This window comes from Cherax quadricarinatus, chromosome 11 (genome assembly GCF_038502225.1).
Source record: "Cherax quadricarinatus isolate ZL_2023a chromosome 11, ASM3850222v1, whole genome shotgun sequence".
NCBI lineage: Eukaryota > Metazoa > Arthropoda > Malacostraca > Decapoda > Parastacidae > Cherax > Cherax quadricarinatus.
The window spans coordinates 53045684-53068183 of NC_091302.1; the positions used below are offsets into that span (position 1 = coordinate 53045684).

A 22500-nucleotide genomic window follows, 5' to 3' on the forward strand; every position below is an offset into this window, starting at 1 on the left:
CTGCTGGTGTTACACTGCTGGTGTTGCACTGCAGGTGTTACACTGCCGGTGTTACACTCCTGGTGTTACACTGCTGGTGTTACACTGCTGGTGTTACACTGCTGGTGTTACACTGCTGGTGTTATACTCCTGGTGTTACACTGCTGGTGTTACACTGCTGGTGTTACACTGCTGGTGTCACACTGCTGGTGTTACACTGCTGATGTTACACTCCTGGTATTACATTGCTTGTGTTACACTCCTGGTGTTACACTCCTGGTGTTACACTGCTGGTGTTACGCTCCAGGTGTTACTCTGCTGGTGTTACACTGCTGTTGTTACACTGCTTGTGTTACACTCCTGGTGTTACACTGCTGGTTTTACACTTCTGGTGTTACACTCCTGGTGTTACACTGCTGGTGTTACATTGCTGGTGTTACACTCCTGGTGTTACACTCCTGGTGTTACACTCCTGGTGTTACACTGCTGGTGTTACACTCCTAGTGTTACACTGCTGGTGTTACACTGCTGGTGTTACACTGCTGGTGTTACACTGCTGGAGTTACACTGCTGGTGTTACACTGCTGGTGTTACACTGTTGGTGTTACAATGCTGGTGTTACACTGCTGGTGATACACTGCTGGTGTTACAGTGTTGGTGTTACACTCCTGGTGTTACACTGCTGATGTTACACTCCTGGTGTTACACTACTGGTGATACACTCCTGGTGTTACACTGCTGGTGTTACACTGCTGGTGTTACATTGCTGATGTTACACTCCTGGTGCTTCTCTGCTGGTGTTACACTCCTGGTGTTACACTGCTGGTGTTACACTGCTGGTGTTGCACTCCTGGTGTTACACTCCTGGTGTTACACTCCTGGTGTTACACTCCTGGTGTTACAGTGCTGATGTTACACTCCTGGTGTTACACTGCTGGTGTTACACTCCTGGAGTTATAGTGCTGGTGATGCACTGCTGGTGTTACAGTGCTGGTGTTACACTCCTGGTGTTACACTGCTGATGTTACACTCCTGGTGTTACACTGCTGGTGATACACTCCTGGTGTTACACTTCTGGTGTTGCACTGCTGGTGTTACACTGCTGGTGTTACACTGCTTGTGTTACACTCCTGGTGTTACACTGCTGGTGTTACACTCCTGGTGTTACACTGCTGGTGTTACACTGCTGGTGTTAAACTGCTGGTGTTGCATTGCTGATGTTACACTGCTGGTGTTACACTGCTGTTGTTACACTGCTGGTGTTACACTGCTGGTGTTACACTGCTGGTGTTACACTGCTGGTGTTACACTGCTGGTGTTACACTGCTGGTGTTACACTACTGGTGTTACACTGCTGGTGTTACACTGCTGGTGTAACACTGCTGGTGTAACACTGCTGGTGTTACACTGCTGGTGTTACACTGCTAGTGTTACACTGCTGGTGTTACACTGCTACTGTTACACTGCTGGTGATACACTCCTGGTCTTACACTGCTTGTGTAACACTGCTGGTGTTACACTGCTGGTGTTACACTGCTGGTGTTACACTGCTGGTGTTACACTCCTGGCGTTACCCTCCTGGTGTTACACACCTGGTGTTACACTGCTGGTGTTACACTCCTGGTGTTACACTGCTGGTGTTACACACCTGGTGTTACATTGCTGGTGTTACACTCCTGGTGTTACACTGCTGGTGTTACACTCCTGGTGTTACACTGCTGGTGTTGCACTGCTGGTGATACACTCCTAGTCTTACACTGCTGGTGTTACACTGCTGGTGTTACACTGCTGGTAACACACTCCTGGTCTTACACTCCTGGTGTTACACTGCTGGTGTTACACTCCTGGTGTTACACAGCTGGTGTTACACTGCTGGTGATACACTCCTGGTCTTACACTGCTGATGTTACATTTCTGGTGTTACATTGCTGGTGTTACACTGCTAGTGTTACACTGCTGGTGATACACTGCTGGTGTTACACTGCTGGTGATACACTCCTGGTGTTACACTCCTGGTGTTACACTCCTGGTGTTACACTGCTGGTGTTACACTCCTAGTGTTACACTGCTGGTGTTACACTGCTGGTGTTACACTGCTGGTGTTACACTCCTAGTGTTACACTGCTGGTGATACAATCCTGGTGTTACACTCCTGGTGTTACTCTCCTGGTGTTACACTCCTGGTGTTACACTGCTGGTGTTACACTGCTGGTGATACAATCCTTGTGTTACACTCCTGGTGTTACTCTCCTGGTGTTACATTGCTGGTGTTACACTGCCGGTGATACACTCCTCGTGTTACACTCCTGGTGTTACACTCCTGGTGTTACACTCCTGGTGTTACACTGCTGGTATTTGCTGGTGTTACACTGCTGGTATTTGCTGGTGTTACACTGCTGGTGATACACTGCTGGTGTTACACTGCTGGTGTTACACTCCTGGTGTTACACTGCTGGTGTTACACTGCTGGTGTTACACTCCTGGTGTTACACTCCTGGTGTTACACTCCTGGTGTTATTCAATCAATAATTAGTGATGAAAAAATTAATCTTATTTCCATGATTCTCTTCCATATATTATCGTATTTTCCTTCATAATTAATGCAGAATTTTTCCTGGTTAATTCACTCAGTGATTAATACCGGGTTGGTCATTACTCGCTTTTTGATGATTAAGGTTGTTACAAGTCGTTGTGTTGGCATAGTTAAGGTGGGAGAGGTCGTTGTGTTGTCATAGTTAAGGTGGGAGAGGTCGTTGTGTTGTCATAGTTAAGGTGGGAGAGGTCGTTGTGTTGTCATAGTTAAGGTGGGAGAGGTCGTTGTGTTGTCATAGTTAAGGTGGGAGAGGTCGTTGTGTTGTCATAGTTAAGGTGGGAGATGTCGTTGTGTTGTCATAGTTAAGGTGGGAGAGGTCGTTGTGTTGTCATAGTTAACGTGGGAGAGGTCGTTGTGTTGTCATAGTTAAGGTGGGAGAGGTCGTTGTGTTGTCATAGTTAAGGTGGGAGAGGTCGTTGTGTTGTCATAGTTAAGGTGGGAGAGGTCGTTGTGTTGGCATAGTTAAGGTGGGAGAGGTCGTTGTGTTGTCATAGTTAAGGTGGGAGATGTCGTTGTGTTGTCATAGTTAAGGTGGGAGAGGTCGTTGTGTTGTCATAGTTAACGTGGGAGAGGTCGTTGTGTTGTCATAGTTAAGGTGGGAGAGGTCGTTGTGTTGTCATAGTTAAGGTGGGAGAGGTCGTTGTGTTGTCATAGTTAAGGTGGGAGAGGTCATTATGGGTGAGCTACTGGATGTTATCATGTATTACATTTCAAAGAGCATTTCTCATTTCATTTCCAGAATTTACCCAGGTAATGGAAACTCCAGTTACTCCTTGGAAAGAGTCCCTGGAAGCCACCGTAGTCGATGAACCTTTGTAGAACTCTTGCTGGAACCCTTGCTGGAACTCTTGCTGGAATCCTTGCTGGAACCCTTGCTGGAACCCTTGCTGGAACCCTTGCTGGAACCCTTGCTGGAACCCTTGCTGGAATACTTGACGATATCCTCACTGCCCTACTAATGTCTCCCAGCTCAGGCTGACACATTTTCTGAACATTGTATGCGACCCACCCTTTGTATACCTACCTGGAGTCTGCCTGGAGGGTATTCCGGGGATCAACGCCCCTGCGGTCCGGTCCACGACCAGGCCTCCCGATGGATCAGGGCCTGATCAACCAGGCTGTTACTGCTGGCCGCGCTAAGTCCAACGTACGATCCCCAGCCCGGCTGATCCGGCACCGACTTTAAGTATCTGTTCAGCTCCCTCCTGAAGACAACCAGGGATCTATTGGTAATTCCCCTTATGGCTGGTGGGAGACTGTTGAACAGTCTTGGGCCCCGGACACTTATTGTGTTTTCTCTTAGTGTACCAATGGCGCCCCTACTTTTCACTAGGGGTATGTTGCATCGCCTGCACAGTCTTTTACTCTCGTAGGGAGGGATTTCTGTGTGCAGATTAGGAACCATTCTTTCTAGAATTTTCCAAGTGTAGATTATGATGTATCTCTCTCGCCTGCGCTCCAGTGAGTACAAGTCAAGTGCTTCCAAACGCTCACAGTATTTAAGATGTTTGACGGAATTTATATGTGCAGTGAAGGTTCTCTGTACATTCTCTAGATCTGAAATTTCACCTGCTTTGAACGGAGATATTAATGTTAATATTAATGTGATGAAATATGACAGGGAAAGCACAGCTAACTTGGTTCCCACTGCGTAACTACCACTTACAATAGTGTAGCGGCACATTGCCGATATGTCAGTCTTTTCTAAACAAATAAATAGAACAAGACGTTACGTTATTACTGTTCTTTCTGTTGAACAGCGGTTTAGTGCCGAAGATGGTAGCGTAGGTAGCAAAAATACGGCATGGAATAGTTTGCCCGTTGTGTACTCACAACGGGCAAAGTGAGGGAATGATTGATAGCCAGTCCGCGGAGGGAAGCTGTTGAACCCGAGAGGGTAAGCCGTGAAGTGAACGTCCCACTGACCTGGGTAGGCCTAGAGAGGGCAGCACCGGAGTGCCGCGGAATATGAAACTAGCAGACAGAAATCGCTGTCTACATCTAGCCCAATACGTAGTTTTATGTGGTCACAACCACACATTTAGTTCCTCCACCTGCCAATTTTCAGCTCAAAATCCCTCCTGATAAAATATCTAAAAAACAATAGCTTGCAACATTATTTGCCCGACAATTTCCTGTCTTGACAGCTGCCTATTGGACAGCCCCGGGTTAAGAGCATAAAAGAAATCGACCATTTCCCACGTAAGGAATCCAATACTTTGTAGATGCTCTGACACCCTTAAGAAATGTGCTCTTAAAATGTAAATATCTGAATGGTGAGGGAGGATTTTCTGCAAAACTCTCCTGTTTTTGTAACCCCTGGGAAGATATGTTGCATTGTGGGAAGATTTGCAATGTAATGTTGAGAAGTGCATGATACCGTGCATGTTGCATCTGTTGAGTGTGTTTGTGTGTTGGTAAGATGGTGGTACTTACACATGTTATGATGTTGATATGACAGATGACGCTATGATGCTGACATGACAGATGATGCTTTGATGCTGGCATGACAGGTGATGTTATGATGCTGACATGACAGATGATGTTATGATGCTGGCATGGCAGATGATGTTATGATGGTGACATGACAGGTGATGTTATGATGCTGACATGACAGATGATGTTATGATGCTGGCATGACAGATGATGTTATGATGCTGGCATGACAGATGATGTTATGATGCTGACATGACAGATGATGTTATGATGCTGGCATGACAGATGATGTTATGATGCTGGCATGACAGATCATGTTATGATGCTGGCATGACAGATGATGTTATGATGCTGACATGACAGATGATGTTATGATGCTGGCATGACAGATGATGTTATGATGCTGGCATGACAGATGATGTTATGATGCTGACATGACAGATGATGTTATGATGCTGGCATGACAGATGATGTGATGCTGGCATGACAGATGATGTTATGATGCTGGCATGACAGATGATGTTATGATGCTGGCATGACAGATGATGTTATGATGCTGGCATGACAGGTGATGTTATGATGCTGACATGACAGATGATGTTATGATGCTGACATGACAGATGATGTTATGATGCTGGCATGGCAGATGATGTTATGATGGTGACATGACAGATGATGTTATGATGCTGGCATGGCAGATGATGTTATGATGCTGACATGACAGATGATGTTATGATGCTGGCATGGCAGATGATGTTATGATGCTGGCATGACAGATGATGTTATGATGCTGGCATGACAGATGATGTTATGATGCTGGCATGACAGATGATGTTATGATGTTGACATGACAGATGATGTTATGATGCTGGCATGACAGATGATGTTATGATGCTGGCATGACAGATGATGTTATGATGCTGGCATGACAGATGATGTTATGATGCTGGCATGACAGATGATGTTATGATGCTGGCATGACAGATGATGTTATGATGCTGGCATGACAGATGATGTTATGATGCTGGCATGACAGATGATGTTATGATGCTGGCATGACAGATGATGTTATGATGCTGGCATGACAGATGATGTTGTGATGCTGGCATGACAGATGATGTTGTGATGCTGGCATGACAGATGATGTTATGATGCTGGCATGACAGATGATGTTATGATGCTGGCATGACAGATGATGTTATGATGCTGGCATGACAGATGATGTTATGATGCTGACATGACAGATGATGTTATGATGCTGGCATGACAGATGATGTTATGATGTTGACATGACAGATAACCTGAAGATGCTGACATCACACATCACTTACAAATTACAATTTTTTTGTCATTATAACAGAACAAGGTGTGGCGGAAGTGGAGGTGGGAGGGCGGCATGAGAGGTGTGGGCGGCGGGTGTGGGCGTGGAGGCAGTGGGGGCGGTACAGGGCCCACAGGACGTCGAGCCCACACCGCTGTAATGGTAGGAGATGCTATGCTGGTCTACGGAGGATATCAGGATCTTAGAGGTTCATCCTCAGAGCTCTGGAATTTTAATACACGTAAGTATGGTAGTAGTAGTAGTAGTAGTTGGTGGTGGTAGTGGCAGGTGGTGGATGGGGAGTGGTTGGTGGTGGTGGCAGGTAATGGCCAGGTGGTGAATGGCAAGGTGGTGGTAGTAGGTGGTAGTATAATGGCGGTGGTAGTGGTGGTGGAGTGGTGGCGGTGGTGGTGGTGGTGGTGGTGGTGGTGTTGGTTGGCGGTTGGCGGTTGGTGGTGGTGGTGGTGGTGGTGGTGGTGGTGGTGGTGGCGGTGGTGGTGGTGGTGGTGGTGGTGGTGGTGGTGGTGGCGGTGGTGGTGGTGGTGGTGGTGGCGGTGGGTGGTGGTGGTGGTGGTGGCGGCGGCGGCGGCGCTGGTGGTGGTGGTGGTGGCGGCGGTGGCGGTGGTGGTGGTGGTGGTGGTGGTGGTGGTGGTGGTGGCGGTGGTGGTGGTGGTGGTGGTGGAGGTGGTGGCGGCGGCGGCCCGGCGCTAGGTGGCGGTGGTGGTGGCGGCGGTGGCGGTGGTGGTGGTGGTGGTGGTGGTGGTGGTGGTGGTGGTGGTGGTGGTGGTGGTGGCGGTGGTGGTGGTGGTAGGTGGTGGTGGTGGTGGCGGTGGTGGTGGTGGTGGTGGTGGTGGCGGCGGCGGCCGGCGGCGCTGGTGGCGGTGGTGGTGGCGGCGGTGGCGGTGGTGGTGGTGGTGGTGGTGGTGGTGGTGGTGGTGGCTGTGGTGGTGGTGGTGGTGGTGGCGGACGGCGGCGGCGCTGGTGGCGGTGGTGGTGGCAGGCGGTGGCGGTGGTGGTGGTGGTGGTGGTGGCGTGGCGCTGGTGGCGGTGGTGGTGGCGCGGTGGCGGTGGTGGTGGTGGTGGTGGCGGCGGTGGCGGTGGTGGTGGTGGTGGTGGTGGTGGTGGTGGATGGCGGCGGCGGTGGCGGTGGTGGTGGTAGGTGGCGGCGGCGGTGGCGGTGGTGGTGGTGGTGGTGGTGGTGGTGGTGGTGGTGGTGGTGGTGGTGGCGGCGGCGTTAGTAGTAGTAGTAGTAGTAGTCAAGAATACTTCTCATTACTGCAACAAGAATAAGGATATATACAATATATATACACTGAGAGATACATAACTCAGTGTATATACACAATAAGTGATAAATAATTCGGTGTATATACATAAAAAGATACATACCTAAGTGTATATTCACCTAGAGATATACATACTTGGGTATACATACACCGAGTAACAACATACATGTCTACCAATCTGGTTAAAATGATTTACAGTCTAGTTACTTATCTTACACGTAACGCTGGAAGATTTACAGTCTGGTTACTTATCTTACACGTAACGCTGGAAGATTTACAGTCTGGTTACTTATCTTACACGTAACGCTGGAAGATTTACAGTCTGGTTACTTATCTTACACGTAACGCTGGAAGATTTACAGTCTGGTTACTTATCTTACACGTAACGCTGGAAGATTTACAGTCTGGTTACTTATCTTACACGTAACGCTGGAAGATTTACAGTCTGGTTACTTATCTTACACGTAACGCTGGAAGATTTACAGTCTGGTTACTTATCTTACACGTAACGCTGGAAGATTTACAGTCTGGTTACTTATCTTACACGTAACGCTGGAAGATTTACAGTCTGGTTACTTATCTTACACGTAACGCTGGAAGATTTTCAGCCTTTTAAATTGATTTCTCTGCGTCACAGAGTATAAACAAACACTCTGTGCCGGAATTTTAACATGGTCAGACTGGTCGTGATCTGTTTTATAGCTGAAGGTATGTGTAGATCCTGGCCAGACGGCATATTATAATGACCAGGGGTCACTGCCCCCCTCCGGTTATAAATCTCTGATTACCTGTTATTGACAGCGAGGAGGTCATCGCCCCCTCTGGTTATAAATTTAGCATGGAAGCGTAAAATCTCGTCTCTCTCTCACTCTCCCTCTCACTCTCTCTCTCACTCTCCCTCTCACTCTCTCTCTCTAACTCTAACTCTCTTCTACGTTTGATATCCGGAATTCCATTGTTAAGTTTCTAATTAAAATTGTTAGTTACATTTTTTCCCCAGACAGTAATAACGTCAAGTGGCCCATTTACACTCCTATTATCCCAGGCGCTGCGTTACTCTGTGAGTCTCGTTAATATATTGCTTCTCAACTAACTGATAAGTTGGTATAAAATACCGACAGATTGTTACCTAACAATCTGTCGGTATTTCATACCATTTTAATTACCTAATAACTGATAAGTGTTAAGGAATATTATTTTTATTATTATTATTATTATTATTATTATTATTATTATTATTATTATTATTATTATTATTATTTCTATCTTTCAACGCACCGGCCGAATCCCACCGAGGCAGGGCGGCCCAAAAGGACAAACGAAAGTTTCTCCTTTTAAATTTAGTAATATATACAGGAGGAGAGGTTACTAGCCCCTTGTTCCCGGCATTTTACTCGCCTCTTACAACACGCATGGCTTACGGAGGAAGAATTCTGTTCCACTTCCCCATGGAGATAAGAGAAAATAAACAAGAACAAGAACTAGAAAGAAAATAGAAGAAAACCCAGAGGGGTGTGTACATATATATGCTTGTACATGTATGTGTAGTGTGACCTAAGTGTAAGTAGAAGTAGCAAGATGTACCTAAAATCTTGCATGTTTATGAGACAGAAAAAGGGACACCAGCAATCCTACCATCATGTAAAACAATTACAGGTTTTCGTGTTACACTCACTTGGCAGGACGGTAGTACCTCCCTGGGTGGTTGCTGTCTACCAACCTACTACCTACAATTATTATTATTATTATTACACTCATAACTAAGTCTTTTACTAGTTTTTATTGAGAGTGATCTTCATGTAATGAGAGTGACCTTCATGTAATGAGAGTGACCTTCATGTAATGAGAGTGACCTTCATGTAACGAGAGTGACCTTCGTGCAACGAGAGTGACCTTCATGTAATGAGAGTGACCTTCATGTAATGAGAGTGACCTTCATGTAATGAGAGTGACCTTCATGTAATGAGAGTGACCTTCATGTAATGAGAGTGACCTTCATGTAACGAGAGTGACCTTCGTGCAACGAGAGTGATCTTCATGTAATGAGAGTGACCTTCATGTAACGAGAGTGACCTTCATTTAATGAGAGTGACCTTCATGGAACGAGAGTGACCTTCGTGTAACGAGCGTGACCTTCAGGTAACGAGAGTGACCTTCGTGTAACGAGCGTGACCTTCAAGTAACGAGAGTGACCTTCGTGAGGTCAATCAAAGCAAACAAGGTCATTACCCTCCCCCAAGTGGCCTATTCGCCAATTCTTCCACTTAGATAACTCAGAGCCGTTATCAGCTTATCAGCTTTTTTGATCCCCGTGTTCAATGTGGACAGATAATTAGAAATGGTTATGAAGATTAATGCAACAGAAATACAGTAGGCATACAACAGGAATTCAATACAGCTGTTAGTAAACAGTAATACAACATAGCTGGCAGCAACAGGCACATCACAGCTGGCAGCAACAGGCACATCACAGCTGGCAGCAACAGGCATATCACAGCTGGCAGCAACAGGCACATCAAAGCTGGCAGCAACAGGCACATCACAGCTGGCAGCAACAGGCACATCAAAGCTGGCAGCAACAGGCACATCACAGCTGACAGCAACAGGCACATCACAGCTGACAGCAACAGGCACATCACAGCTGGCAGCAACAGGCACATCACAGCTGACAGCAACAGGCACATCACAGCTGACAGCAACAGGCACATCACAGCTGGCAGCAACAGGCACATCACAGCTGACAGCAACAGGCACATCACAGCTGACAGCAACAGGCACATCACAGCTGGCAGCAACAGGCACATCACAGCTGGCAGCAACAGGCACACATCACAGCTGGCAGTAACAGGCACATCACAGCTGGCAGCAACAGGCACATCAAAGCTGGCAGCAACAGGCACATCACAGCTGACAGCAACAGGCACATCACAGCTGGCAGCAACAGGCACATCACAGCTGACAGCAACAGGCACATCACAGCTGGCAGCAACAGGCACATCACAGCTGGCAGCAACAGGCACACATCACAGCTGGCAGTAACAGGCACATCACAGCTGGCAGCAACAGGCACATCAAAGCTGGCAGCAACAGGCACATCACAGCTGACAGCAACAGGCACATCACAGCTGGCAGCAACAGGCACATCACAGCTGACAGCAACAGGCACATCACAGCTGACAGCAACAGGCACATCACAGCTGACAGCAACAGGCACATCACAGCTGACAGCAACAGGCACATCACAGCTGGCAGCAACAGGCACATCACAGCTGACAGGAACAGGCACATCACAGCTGGCAGCAACAGGCACACATCACAGCTGGCAGCAACAGGCACATCACAGCTGACAGCAACAGGCACATCACAGCTGGCAGCAACAGGCACATCACAGCTGACAGCAACAGGCACATCACAGCTGGCAGCAACAGGCACACATCACAGCTGGCAGCAACAGGCACATCACAGCTGACAGCAACAGGCACATCACAGCTGGCAGCAACAGGCACATCACAGCTGACAGCAACAGGCACATCACAGCTGGCAGCAACAGGCACATCACAGCTGACAGCAACAGTAACACATCAGAACAAGCTGCTGACGCTGTCATGTATCATACGAGTCTATAACACCAGACTTGTATGATGTAAAACGTTGTGATTTGTTTTATCTGTTTCTGATGCCGTTGATGCTGTTGGTGCTGGTGCTGCTGCTGTTGGTGCTGGTGCTGCTGGTGCTGTTGGTGCTGGTGCTTCTGCTGGAGGTGCCTGCTAGGACTCCGGCAGCAGCTGTGGTTTAACCTAAATATTCATGTGATCGTAAGAATGGTTACGGTCAGAGTGTATTACATTTACATATATGACTCTATCGTGGGTCGACAACTGGCTCATGTTGAGTAGTGGTTAGTGTGGTGAAGCCTCTCTCACTTTCTCTGTCTGTCTGTCTGTCTGTCTGTCTGTCTCTCTCTCTCTCTCTCTCTCTCTCTCTCTCTCTCTCTCTCTCTCTCTCTCTCTCTCTCTCTCTCTCTCTCTCTCTGACTTGTCTTGTTTCCTAAGGAATATATTCCCACTACCAGGTCGCCTCAGACTCATGGGTATTGTCCTCTGTTCATTTGAATTCATTTATGAAGATAGCTTCTACTGGTTCCTCCCCTTATGCCTCCCCTCGCTCGCTCACTGCGCTCAAGTTGATGAAATTCCTCTTGTTATGTCTAGGCCTCGTTCGTCTGTCTAGCTTCTTCTTGTCTTCAAATTTGGCAGGAGACCCATGGTGACACAGACACGGGAGAAGGTTGTCTTCAGGTTAGGTAAGATTTGTCAGGGAACAGGACAAGTGTTTCCTGACCCACAGCTGGAGCTTTTGGTTATCTGACCATGAACGCCTTGTGGCTCCTTCTGCTGCTCACACCTTGTTGGTGCCAATAAGTAGCTTGTATGTCATGACCATTGCCCCTTCGTGCCTCTAATATTGTGAGAATGTTCATCTGTTCTCAGAGAACTAATCAGGAACTAACTAGTGGCAGATATATTTTCACTTTCTCGTGTATGATTCTTCATTTACAGCTACAGGAGAACAGCAATGTTCTTGTGGTTCCGTCTTTATTTTTAACATCGAACTGACTGGGCTTCAAGACCTCAGCATCTCTCATATACGAGCCTTTATGAGATTGCAGCTTCTCTCATTTCTCCCTCACCCTTGGCAAAACAACATTCCTGTCGTTCCATCCCTAGTGCCTCGCTGTCATATTCTGAGAGCAGCAGCCTTCGTGAGATTGTTCTCTTGACTGTAAGGTATGGTGTATTCTAGTACGTTTTTTTTAAGTAATCAAGTTGTCGGAGACAGAAACTGTTATTCCTGTCCACTCCCATTGTTTTCTCTAGGTTAGAGAGGTATTTGCTCTACGTTCAGGTGTTTTGATTCCTCTGTCACTTTCCTCTGCCACTTACCTCTGCCACTTACCTCTACCTTGTCCCCTCTGCCACCTCCCTTTTGTCCCCTTCCCTGAGGGCGGCCAGCGTGGCGTCAGGTCTCAGGTTACACGGCTCAGGACCTGGTAACAAGAACATCTCTACTTGTGTTCCGTATTGATTCTGAGTAATGGCTTGTGTCTTGGAGACTCCAGCCAGCATTTTCACTCCCTCCTACTTTTCTTGCCTTTTTTTATGTGCCCTTTTCTCTTCCCCTTCACTTACTAGAGTCTAGTTCCTAGGCCTTTATTGTGCCACATATTCCTGCGCTACCGTTCACTAAATAAATACGAGGTGCGGTATAAACTAGCCACTTCTGTAGTACAGTTTAATATACGCTTTCTGTGTTTGTTGCTGTATCATTTTTAATATCCAGAGTCATCATTTTTCTTGTATCTCTACTTGCATAATTCTTCAATCTTCTTCTGTTGTTTCGCTTTACATATCTTCTGTTTACAAGTTATTTTCCCCTTTTTCTTCTGTGCTCTGATGAAACTTCCACAAAGAAACGATTCTTGAATCTTGTGTAATCCCATGAAGGTGTTTATGCTCCTCGTGAGAAAAATATGACCTATATCACTAACATATAATTTAATAGCAGGTGAGTGCGCCTGATGTAAGGCTTCAGTGAACTTCTGTCTGTTTAGACAGCAGAGCGTCAGTCAGTGTGTGTAGCAACCTTCCATGACGGTCACCTCTTCTCCAGTGATCTTCCAGTGTAGCAACCTTCCATGACGGTCACCTCTTCTCCAGTGATCTTCCAGTGTAGCAACCTTCCATGACGGTCACCTCTTCTCCAGTGATCTTCCAGTGTAGTAACCTTCCATGACGGTCACCTCTTCTCCAGTGGTCTTCCAGTGTAGCAACCTTCCATATGACGGTCACCTCTTCTCCAGTGATCTTCCAGTGTAGCAACCTTCCATGACGATCACCTCTTCTCCAGTGATCTTCCAGTGTAGCAACCTTCCATGTCGATCACCTCTTCTCCAGTGATCTTCCAGTGTAGCAAACTTCCATGACGGTCACCTCTTCTCCAGTGATCTTCCAGTGTAGCAACCATCCATATGACGATCACCTCTTCTCCAGTGATCTTCCAGTGTAGCAACCTTCCATGACAGTCACCTCTTCTCCAGTGATCTTCCAGTGTAGCAACCTTCCATATGACGGTCACCTCTTCTCCAGTGATCTTCCAGTGTAGCAACCTTCCATGACGGTCACCTCTTCTCCAGTGATCTTCCAGTGTAGCAACCTTCCATGACAGTCACCTCTTCTCCAGTGATCTTCCAGTGTAGCAACCTTCCATGACGGTCACCTCTTCTCTAGTGATCTTCCAGTGTAGCAACCTTCCATGACGGTCACCTCTTCTCCAGTGATCTTCCAGTGTAGCAACCTTCCATGACGGTCACCTCTTCTCCAGTGGTCTTCCAGTGTAACAACCTTCCATATGACGATCACCTCTTCTCCAGTGATCTTCCAGTGTAGCAACCTTCCATGACGATCACCTCTTCTCCAGTGATCTTCCAGTGTAGCAACCTTCCATGACGATCACCTCTTCTCCAGTGGTCTTCCAGTGTAGCAACCTTCCATATGACGATCACCTCTTCTCCAGTGATCTTCCAGTGTAGCAACCTTCCATGACGATCACCACTTCTCCAGTGATCTTCCAGTGTAGCAACCTTCCATGACGATCACCACTTCTCCAGTGATCTTCCAGTGTAGCAACCTTCCATGACGATCACCACTTCTCCAGTGATCTTCCAGTGTAGCAACCTTCCATGACGATCACCTCTTCTCCAGTGATCTTCCAGTGTAGCAACCTTCCATGACAGTCACCTCTTCTCCAGTGATCTTCCAGTGTAGCAACCTTCCATGACAGTCACCTCTTCTCCAGTGATCTTCCAGTGTAGCAACCTTCCATGACGGTCACCTCTTCTCCAGTGATCTTCCAGTGTAGCAACCTTCCATGACGATCACCTCTTCTCCAGTGATCTTCCAGTTTGTGAAATAAATATTTATTGCTTCACTTACATTTCATTTGAGTCGATTTGTGCTGAGATCCTCAACTCCGCTTTATTGAGGCACCTGTCTGTCCTGTCTTATTATAATGAAGCTCCTGTGTCTCCTTCCAAGATGGTGGATCAAGCCTCCGCCATCATTGTGAGGAATGACCCATACTGGTCTGACCCATACTGATTTAGCATTACACTTAAGTATAATGTTACAAACATCTGAAAGATAGTCTCTCTCTTGAGAACTATGTCTTTCCTTGCCATCTTAATGACAATTACCACATGACACTAAGCTTGACTTCTTGCTCACTGCAAAACCCACGTATAAATATTCAAAAATCGAAGAAAAGGATATTACTACTCAATTCTTAATTACTCCCACATGATGAAGATGATAAATTAGACAAACAAAATACTATGAAGGAAAATCTAGAATATGGCTTGGGTATATCTGTGTCAAACACTGGGAATAACATTAGAAAGCAAACAAGTAATGATTCTGAATACCATAGGAATACAGTGAGAAGCCTGAGTAGATCCATATCTCACAGTCACATCATACACAAGATTGTTAACCTCACCCATTAAATGGGTTATTTTATACATATATATATATATATATATATATATATATATATATATATATATATATATATATATATATACATATATATATATATATATATATATATATATATATATATATATATATATATATATATATATATATATATATATATATATATATATATATATATACTTCGACGTACTTTGAAGCACTTGCACGTACTTGTTAAGCGCTTCCTCCCCAGTTCAGTTACCAATAACAGTTATTAGCTTCATTAGTAACAAACTTTATTAGCAGATAGCATTATTAGTTAAGGATTTATTTACAGTAGTTGGGCTTCTCTCTATTAACCCATTGCATTGCTAGAACCTCCCTCTCTCCCTCCCTCTCTCCCTCCCTTCCTCCCTCCCTCTCTCCCTCCTTCCATCTTTGTCTCCCTTCGTCTAATCTTCCTAAATAAAAAACTCCAATATTCTCTCTGTTTCACCTGAGTTGTGATGTTTTCTAATTATTCCATTGTGTTGAAGACCAGTGATTATGAAGTTACATATTGATCAGTGGAGTTGATGTTACGGAAGTTTGAATCCGGTCGGAAGTGGCATTTTCCAACTATCAATTTACTGAAATTTCTACATTAAAACATACATTCTGAGAGTGTTGTCAGAGATGAACTTGTAGAGAATATAAGCGCAGGTAGATGGCGCTACCCCCTGGCTCATGAAGCTACACTCAGGTACCAGAGTGAGGTAGCACAGTGAGGTACCACAGTGAGGTAGCACAGTGAGCTAGCACAGTGAGGTAGCACAGTATTACAACCCAGGAGTCCAAATGGCCTGTTATCCTGGGTGTAAAGGGAGCAAAATAAACACAGCAGAAAAGTTTTGACTTATATTATCCTTCACCAATTTAGAACAGCAGTATGTACACTATATACACTATGTACAACAATAGGTATTAGTGCACTCCACGGTAAGCAAGGCAGAATAGAAGCCACTAGAGAGCAGACCGTGCTTCAACCAGCTCTAGAATGGGAATAACAAGGGCAGACAGGTGAGTGGTACCCACATAACCTCTGCGATTGCCAAAACCATCTTCTTATTGGCTAGAACCTGGGTACTGGTTGAACGACGGGGCCCCATCGTCAACCCTCAGTCACCTGGTTCGCTGGTTGGGGGAGATAGCTTGTAAATGAGGGTGTGTACATGCTCCGAATAAAGGTTACGTAGTCTTTGCATGCCACACACAGTGAGGCAGTACAGTGAAGTAGCACAGTGAAGTAGCACAGTGAAGTAGCACAGTGAAGTAGCACAGTGAAGTAGCACAGTGAAGTAGCACAGTGAAGTAGCACAGTGAAGTAGCACAGTGAAGTAGCACAGTGAAGTAGCACAGTGAAGTAGCAAAGTACTGAGAGTGAGGAGCATCTTCCGCTCTGCTGACTAACTTAACTAACAGGATCATCTGAGGGAAAGCAGTTATGTCCTTACTAACTTCTCCTCTCTCTCTCTCTCTCTCTCTCTCTCTCTCTCTCTCTCTCTCTCTCTCTCTCCACCTGTTCACCTAGCAGTAACCAGGTCCCTGTGAATTAATTTACCTTCAAAAATTCCTGTAGAGAGCTGGACGTAGGTACATCACACGATACGAACCACAACAAATTTCTTTAGACAATAACATGTTTGGACAAAGGGGAAGGGAGGAGGCGAACCACCAATTAACTCAGCAAAAGTGATTTTTTAATCCAGATTTGCACTGGCGTAACAGGAAGCAGTTAAAAACCCCGAAAAAGGGTGTCCTGATCTGGGTATCTGAGGTGGGGTGACGGGCAGGGTGGAAGGTAGGTCGACACTGGTCCTTCAAGGCTGCCTTCATGCCGGAGAAGGGCTTTTCATCAGAGGAACTGGAGCTAGACTCCTTCTCCTCCTTGGATCTTGACTCATTACCGGTCATTTCCTCGGAGATGTATGAACGTTGTGGTTTTAGCGCTTTCCAGTATAATAATAATAATAATAATAATAATAATAATAATAATAATAATAATAATAATAATAATAATAATAATAATAATAATAATAATAATAATATATACTTCACAAGGCTAGAGTATGAACCAGATTAACAGAGTAAGCAAGAAAATAAACTAGACTATGTTACAGGAGACTTAGAGAGAGAGAGAGAGAGAGAGAGAGAGAGAGAGAGAGAGAGAGATGTAATAACATTAGCAACATAATCAGAGAAAATACACCTGTCTCCCGCGACTCAGCTATAACTACCTGCTGTGTGTGTGTGTGTGTGTGTGTGTGTGTGTGTGTGTGTGTGTGTGTGTGTGTGTGTGTGTGTGTGTGTGTGTGTGTGTGTGTGTGTGCGTGTGTGTGTGTGTGTGTGTGTTTGCTGCATTTTATCAAGGATCTTTTGGAAGGCTAGAAATGTGCAGTCCACCCAATTTTCCCCTTTCTTACTTCTCTCTCTCTCTCTCTCTCTCTCTCTCTCTCTCTCTCTCTCTCTCTCTCTCTCTCTCTCTCTCTCTCTCTCTCTCTCTCTCTCTCTCTCTCTCTCTCTAGCACCCAGAAAAGTATACAAACATTTAGTTTAACAATTACTCTGCTCATAACAAATTCTAGGCCACTAGTGATGTATTATACAAGTCCCAGGGGAGACTACCCTTGTGAAGGGCCCTTACGTCTCCTCTTGCAGGGGAGGGAAGGGGCAGAATAGGATGGAAGGATGGGTGGGATGGAGAGAATGTGAAAGATAGGCAAGTAGGAAGGAAGGAAGGAAGAGAATATGAAGTAGATATGAGTGAAATGACGAGAGGAAGAATTTTAAATGTAGGAGTAATTGTATTACGTCTGTTGGTCCATGCTGGACCGGTTCTACTGGTCCATGCGAGGCACATCCTACTGGCCCATGCGAGGCACATCCTACTGGTCCAAGCTAGGCACATCCTACTGATACATGCGAGGCACATCCTACTGATCCATGCTAGGCACATCCTACTGGTCCATGCGAGGCACATCCTACTGGTCCATGCTAGGCACATCCTACTGGTCCATGCTAGGCACATCCTACTGGTCCATGCTAGGCACATCCTACTGGTCCATGCTAGGCACATCCTACTGGTCCATGCGAGGCACATCCTACTGGTCCATGCTAGGCACATCCTACTGGTTCATGCTAGGCACATCCTACTAGCCCAAGCTAGACAGGTCCTGTAGGTCCATGCTAGGCAGGTCCATCTCACACCAACCTCTTGTTGTGTCTGTCTAACCAAAATTAAATCTCCCAAATTCATGACTTGACCTAAACAGGTCACAATTTCTCCCCCGTGTGTACAACTGATCCCCAAGTCATTGCCGACTTGTATCGCATCTAATTCTGAAATTATCGAGTTTGAATCCCTCGCTGCGACCTTCATCCTACTGAATATTTCAAACACTTTATTGGTATCGTCTCTATTTATACTTGTGTGAAGCCAGCGGAAGGCCTCGGCCAGATGACCAAAAACTCCCAGCTGTGGGTTATCAGATGACTAAGTCCTGCGTCAGGAAACACTTGTCCTGTGCCCAGACCAACCTTACCTGACCTAACCTGTCTTCCCCTCCACAATGTAAACAATGTCTCCTCCACAATGTAAACAATGTCTCCTCCACAATGTAAACAATGTCTCCTCCACAATGTAAACAATGTCTCCTCCACAATGTAAACAATGTCTCCTCCACAATGTAAACAATGTCTCCTCCTCAATGTAAACAATGTCTCCTCCACAATGTAAACAATGCCTCCTCCTCAATGTAAACAATGTCTCCTCCACAATGTAAACAATGTCTCCTCCACAATGTAAACAATGTCTCCTCCACAATGTAAACAATGTCTCCTCCTCAATGTAAACAATGTCTCCTCCACAATGTAAACAATGTCTCCTCCACAATGTAAACAATGTCTCCTCCACAATGTAAACAATGTCTCCTCCACCATGTAAACAATGTCTCCTCTACAATGTAAACAATGTCTCCTCCTCAATGTAAACAATGTCTCCTCCACAATGTAAACAATGTCTCCTCCTCAATGTAAACAATGTCTCCTCCACAATGTAAACAATGTCTCCTCCACAATGTAAACAATGTCTCCTCCACCATGTAAACAATGTCTCCTCAACAATGTAAACAATGTCTCCTCCACAATGTAAACAATGTCTCCTCCACAATGTAAACAGTGTCTCCTCCATAATGTAAACAATGTCTCCTCCACAATGTAAACAATGTCTCCTCCATAATGTAAACAATGCCTCCTCCACAATGTAAACAATGCCTCCTCCACAATGTAAACAATGTCTCCTCCACAATGTAAACAATGTCTCCTCCACCATGTAAACAATGTCTCTCCAACATGTAAACAATGTCTCCTCCACCATGTAAACAATGTCTCCTCCACCATGTAAACAATGTCTCTCCAACATGTAAACAATGTCTCCTCCACCATGTAAACAATGTCTCCTCCACAATGTAAACAATGTCTCCTCCACAATGTAAACAATGTCTCCTCCACAATGTAAACAATGTCACCTCCACCATGTAAACAATGTCTCTCCAACATGTAAACAATGTCTCCTCCACCATGTAAACAATGTCTCTCCAACATGTAAACAATGTCTCCTCCACAATGTAAACAGTGTATCCTCCACAATGTAAACAATGTCTCATCCACCATGTAAACAATGCCTCTCCAACATGTAAACAATGTCTCCGCCACAATGTAAACAATGTCTCCTCCACAATGCAAACAATGTCTCCTCCACAATGTAAACAATGTCTCCTCCACAATGTAAACAATGTCTCCTCCACAATGTAAACAATGTCTCCTCCACAATGTAAACAATGTCTCCTCCACAATGTAAACAATGTCTCCTCCACAATGTAAACAATGTCTCCTCCACCATGTAAACAATGTCTCTCCAACATGTAAACAATGTCTCCTCCACAATGTAAACAATGTCTCCTCCACAATGTAAACAATGTCTCCTCCACAATGTAAACAATGTCTCCTCCACAATGTAAACAATGTCTCCTCCACAATGTAAACAATGTCTCCTCCACAATGTAAACAATGTCTCTTCCACCATGTAAACAATATCTCTCCAACATGTAAACAATGTCTCCTCCACAATGTAAACAATGTCTCCTCCATTATGTAAACAATATCTCTCCAACATGTAAACAATGTCTCCTTCACAATGTAAACAATGTCTCCTCCACAATGCAAACATTGTCTCCTCCACAATGCAAACAATGTCTCCTCCACAATGTAAACAATGTCTCCTTCACAATGTAAACAATGTCTCCTTCACAATGTAAACAATGTCTCCTCCACAATGCAAACAATGTCTCCTCCACAATGTAAACAATGTCTCCTTCACAATGTAAACAATGCCTCCTCCTCAATGTAAACAATGTCTCCTCCACAATGTAAACAATATCTCTCCAACATGTAAACAATGTCTCCTTCACAATGTAAACAATGCCTCCTCCTCAATGTAAACAATGTCTCCTCCACAATGTAAACAATGTCTCCTCCACAATGTAAACAATGTCTCTCCTCAGTTGTACAACTCTCATAAGAGTGAAGCTTCGGTAATGAGCGAGAAACAAGCTGCAGAACAAGCTTTTCTTTGGGACAATAACAGCTTGTCCTTAAAATATGTAGTTGTTTCTTGTATGTTCATTGTTCGAAATATATCTTCTTGGGAAAGATTTTTTATTTTTTGAGAAGGAGAATTAATTTTGACATCGTTCCTTGAAAGTCTTCCAACCTGTTCATCTCCGCTGTGTAATATTATGAGCAGAGTTGAGTGTGACAGTGTTGGACGAGGTCTTACAATAGACAAAGTCAGTGGGACGAGGTCTTACAATAGACAAAGTCAGTGGGACGAGGTCTTACAATAGACAAAGTCAGTGGGACGAGGTCTTACAATAGACAAAGTCAATGGGACGAGGTCTTACAATAGACAAAGTCAGTGGGACGAGGTCTTGTAATACACTCTTTCTTGTAGATACTTATTGATGTGAAGACTGAAAAACAAGCAAAGACCTTGAATATACTCTCATACTCTCCCTGGCATCATACTCTCCCTGGCATCATACTCTCCCTGGCATCATACTCTCCCTGGCATCATACTCTCCCTAGTATCATACTCTTCCTGGTATCATACTCTCCCTGCCATCATACTCTCCCTGGCATCATACTCTCCCTGGCATCATACTCTCCCTAGTATCATACTCTCCCTGGTATCATACTCTCCCTGCCATCATACTCTCCCTGCCATCATACTCTCCCTGACATCATACTCTCCCTGGCATCATACTCTCCCTGGCATCATACTCTCCCTGGTATCATACTCTCCCTGGCATCATACTCTCCCTGGCATCATACTCTCCCTGGCATCATACTCTTACTGGCATCATACTCTCCCTGGCATCATACTCTCTCTGGCATCATACTCTCCCTGGTATCATGCTCTCCCTGGTATCATACTCTCCCTGGCATCATACTCTCCCTGGCATCATACTCTCCCTGGTATCATACTCTCCCTGGCATCATACTCTCCCTGGCATCATACTCTCCCTGGCATCATACTCTCCCTGGTATCATACTCTCCCTGGCATCATACTCTCCCTGGCATCATACTCTCCCTGGCATCATACTCTCCCTGGCATCATACTCTCCCTGGCATCATACTCTCCCTGGCATCATACTCTCCCTGGTATCATACTCTCCCTGGTATCATACTCTCCCTGGCATCATACTCTCCCTGGCATCATACTCTCCCTGGTATCATACTCTCCCTGGTATCATACTCTCCCTGGCATCATACTCTCCCTGGCATCATACTCTCCCTGGCATCATTCTCTCCCTGGCATCATACTCTCTCTAGTATTATACTCTCCCTGGCATCATACTCTCCCTATTATTATACTCTCCCTGGCATCATACTCTGCCTAGTATTACACTCTCCCTGGCATCATACTCTCCCTGGCATCATACTCTCCCTAGTATTATACTCTCCCTGACATCATACTCTCCCTGGTATCATACTTTCCCCGGTATCATATTCTCCCTAGTGTTACCATACTTTCCCTGGCATCATTTTCTTCCTGGAATCATACTCTCCCTGGTACCATACTCTCCCTGGTACCATACTCTCTCTGGCATCATACTCTCCCTGGTATCATACTCTACCTGGCATCATACTCTCCCTGGCATCATACTCTCCCTATTACCATACTCTCCCTGGTATCATATTCTCCCTGGAATCATACTCTCCCTGGTACCATATTCTCCCTGGTACCATACTCT

The 22500-nt window shown here is 45.4% G+C and overlaps 1 protein-coding gene across 1 annotated transcript in view; it reads left to right on the forward strand.

The window, feature by feature from the left end:
- Positions 1–22500, forward strand: part of LOC128687566 (uncharacterized) — an 82552-nt gene that overhangs the window by 27286 nt on the left and 32766 nt on the right. The window contains exon 3 of the mRNA XM_053775046.2: positions 6369–6570. Coding sequence (XP_053631021.1) covers positions 6369–6570 — 202 coding nt within the window. The remainder of the gene's footprint in view (positions 1–6368; positions 6571–22500) is intronic.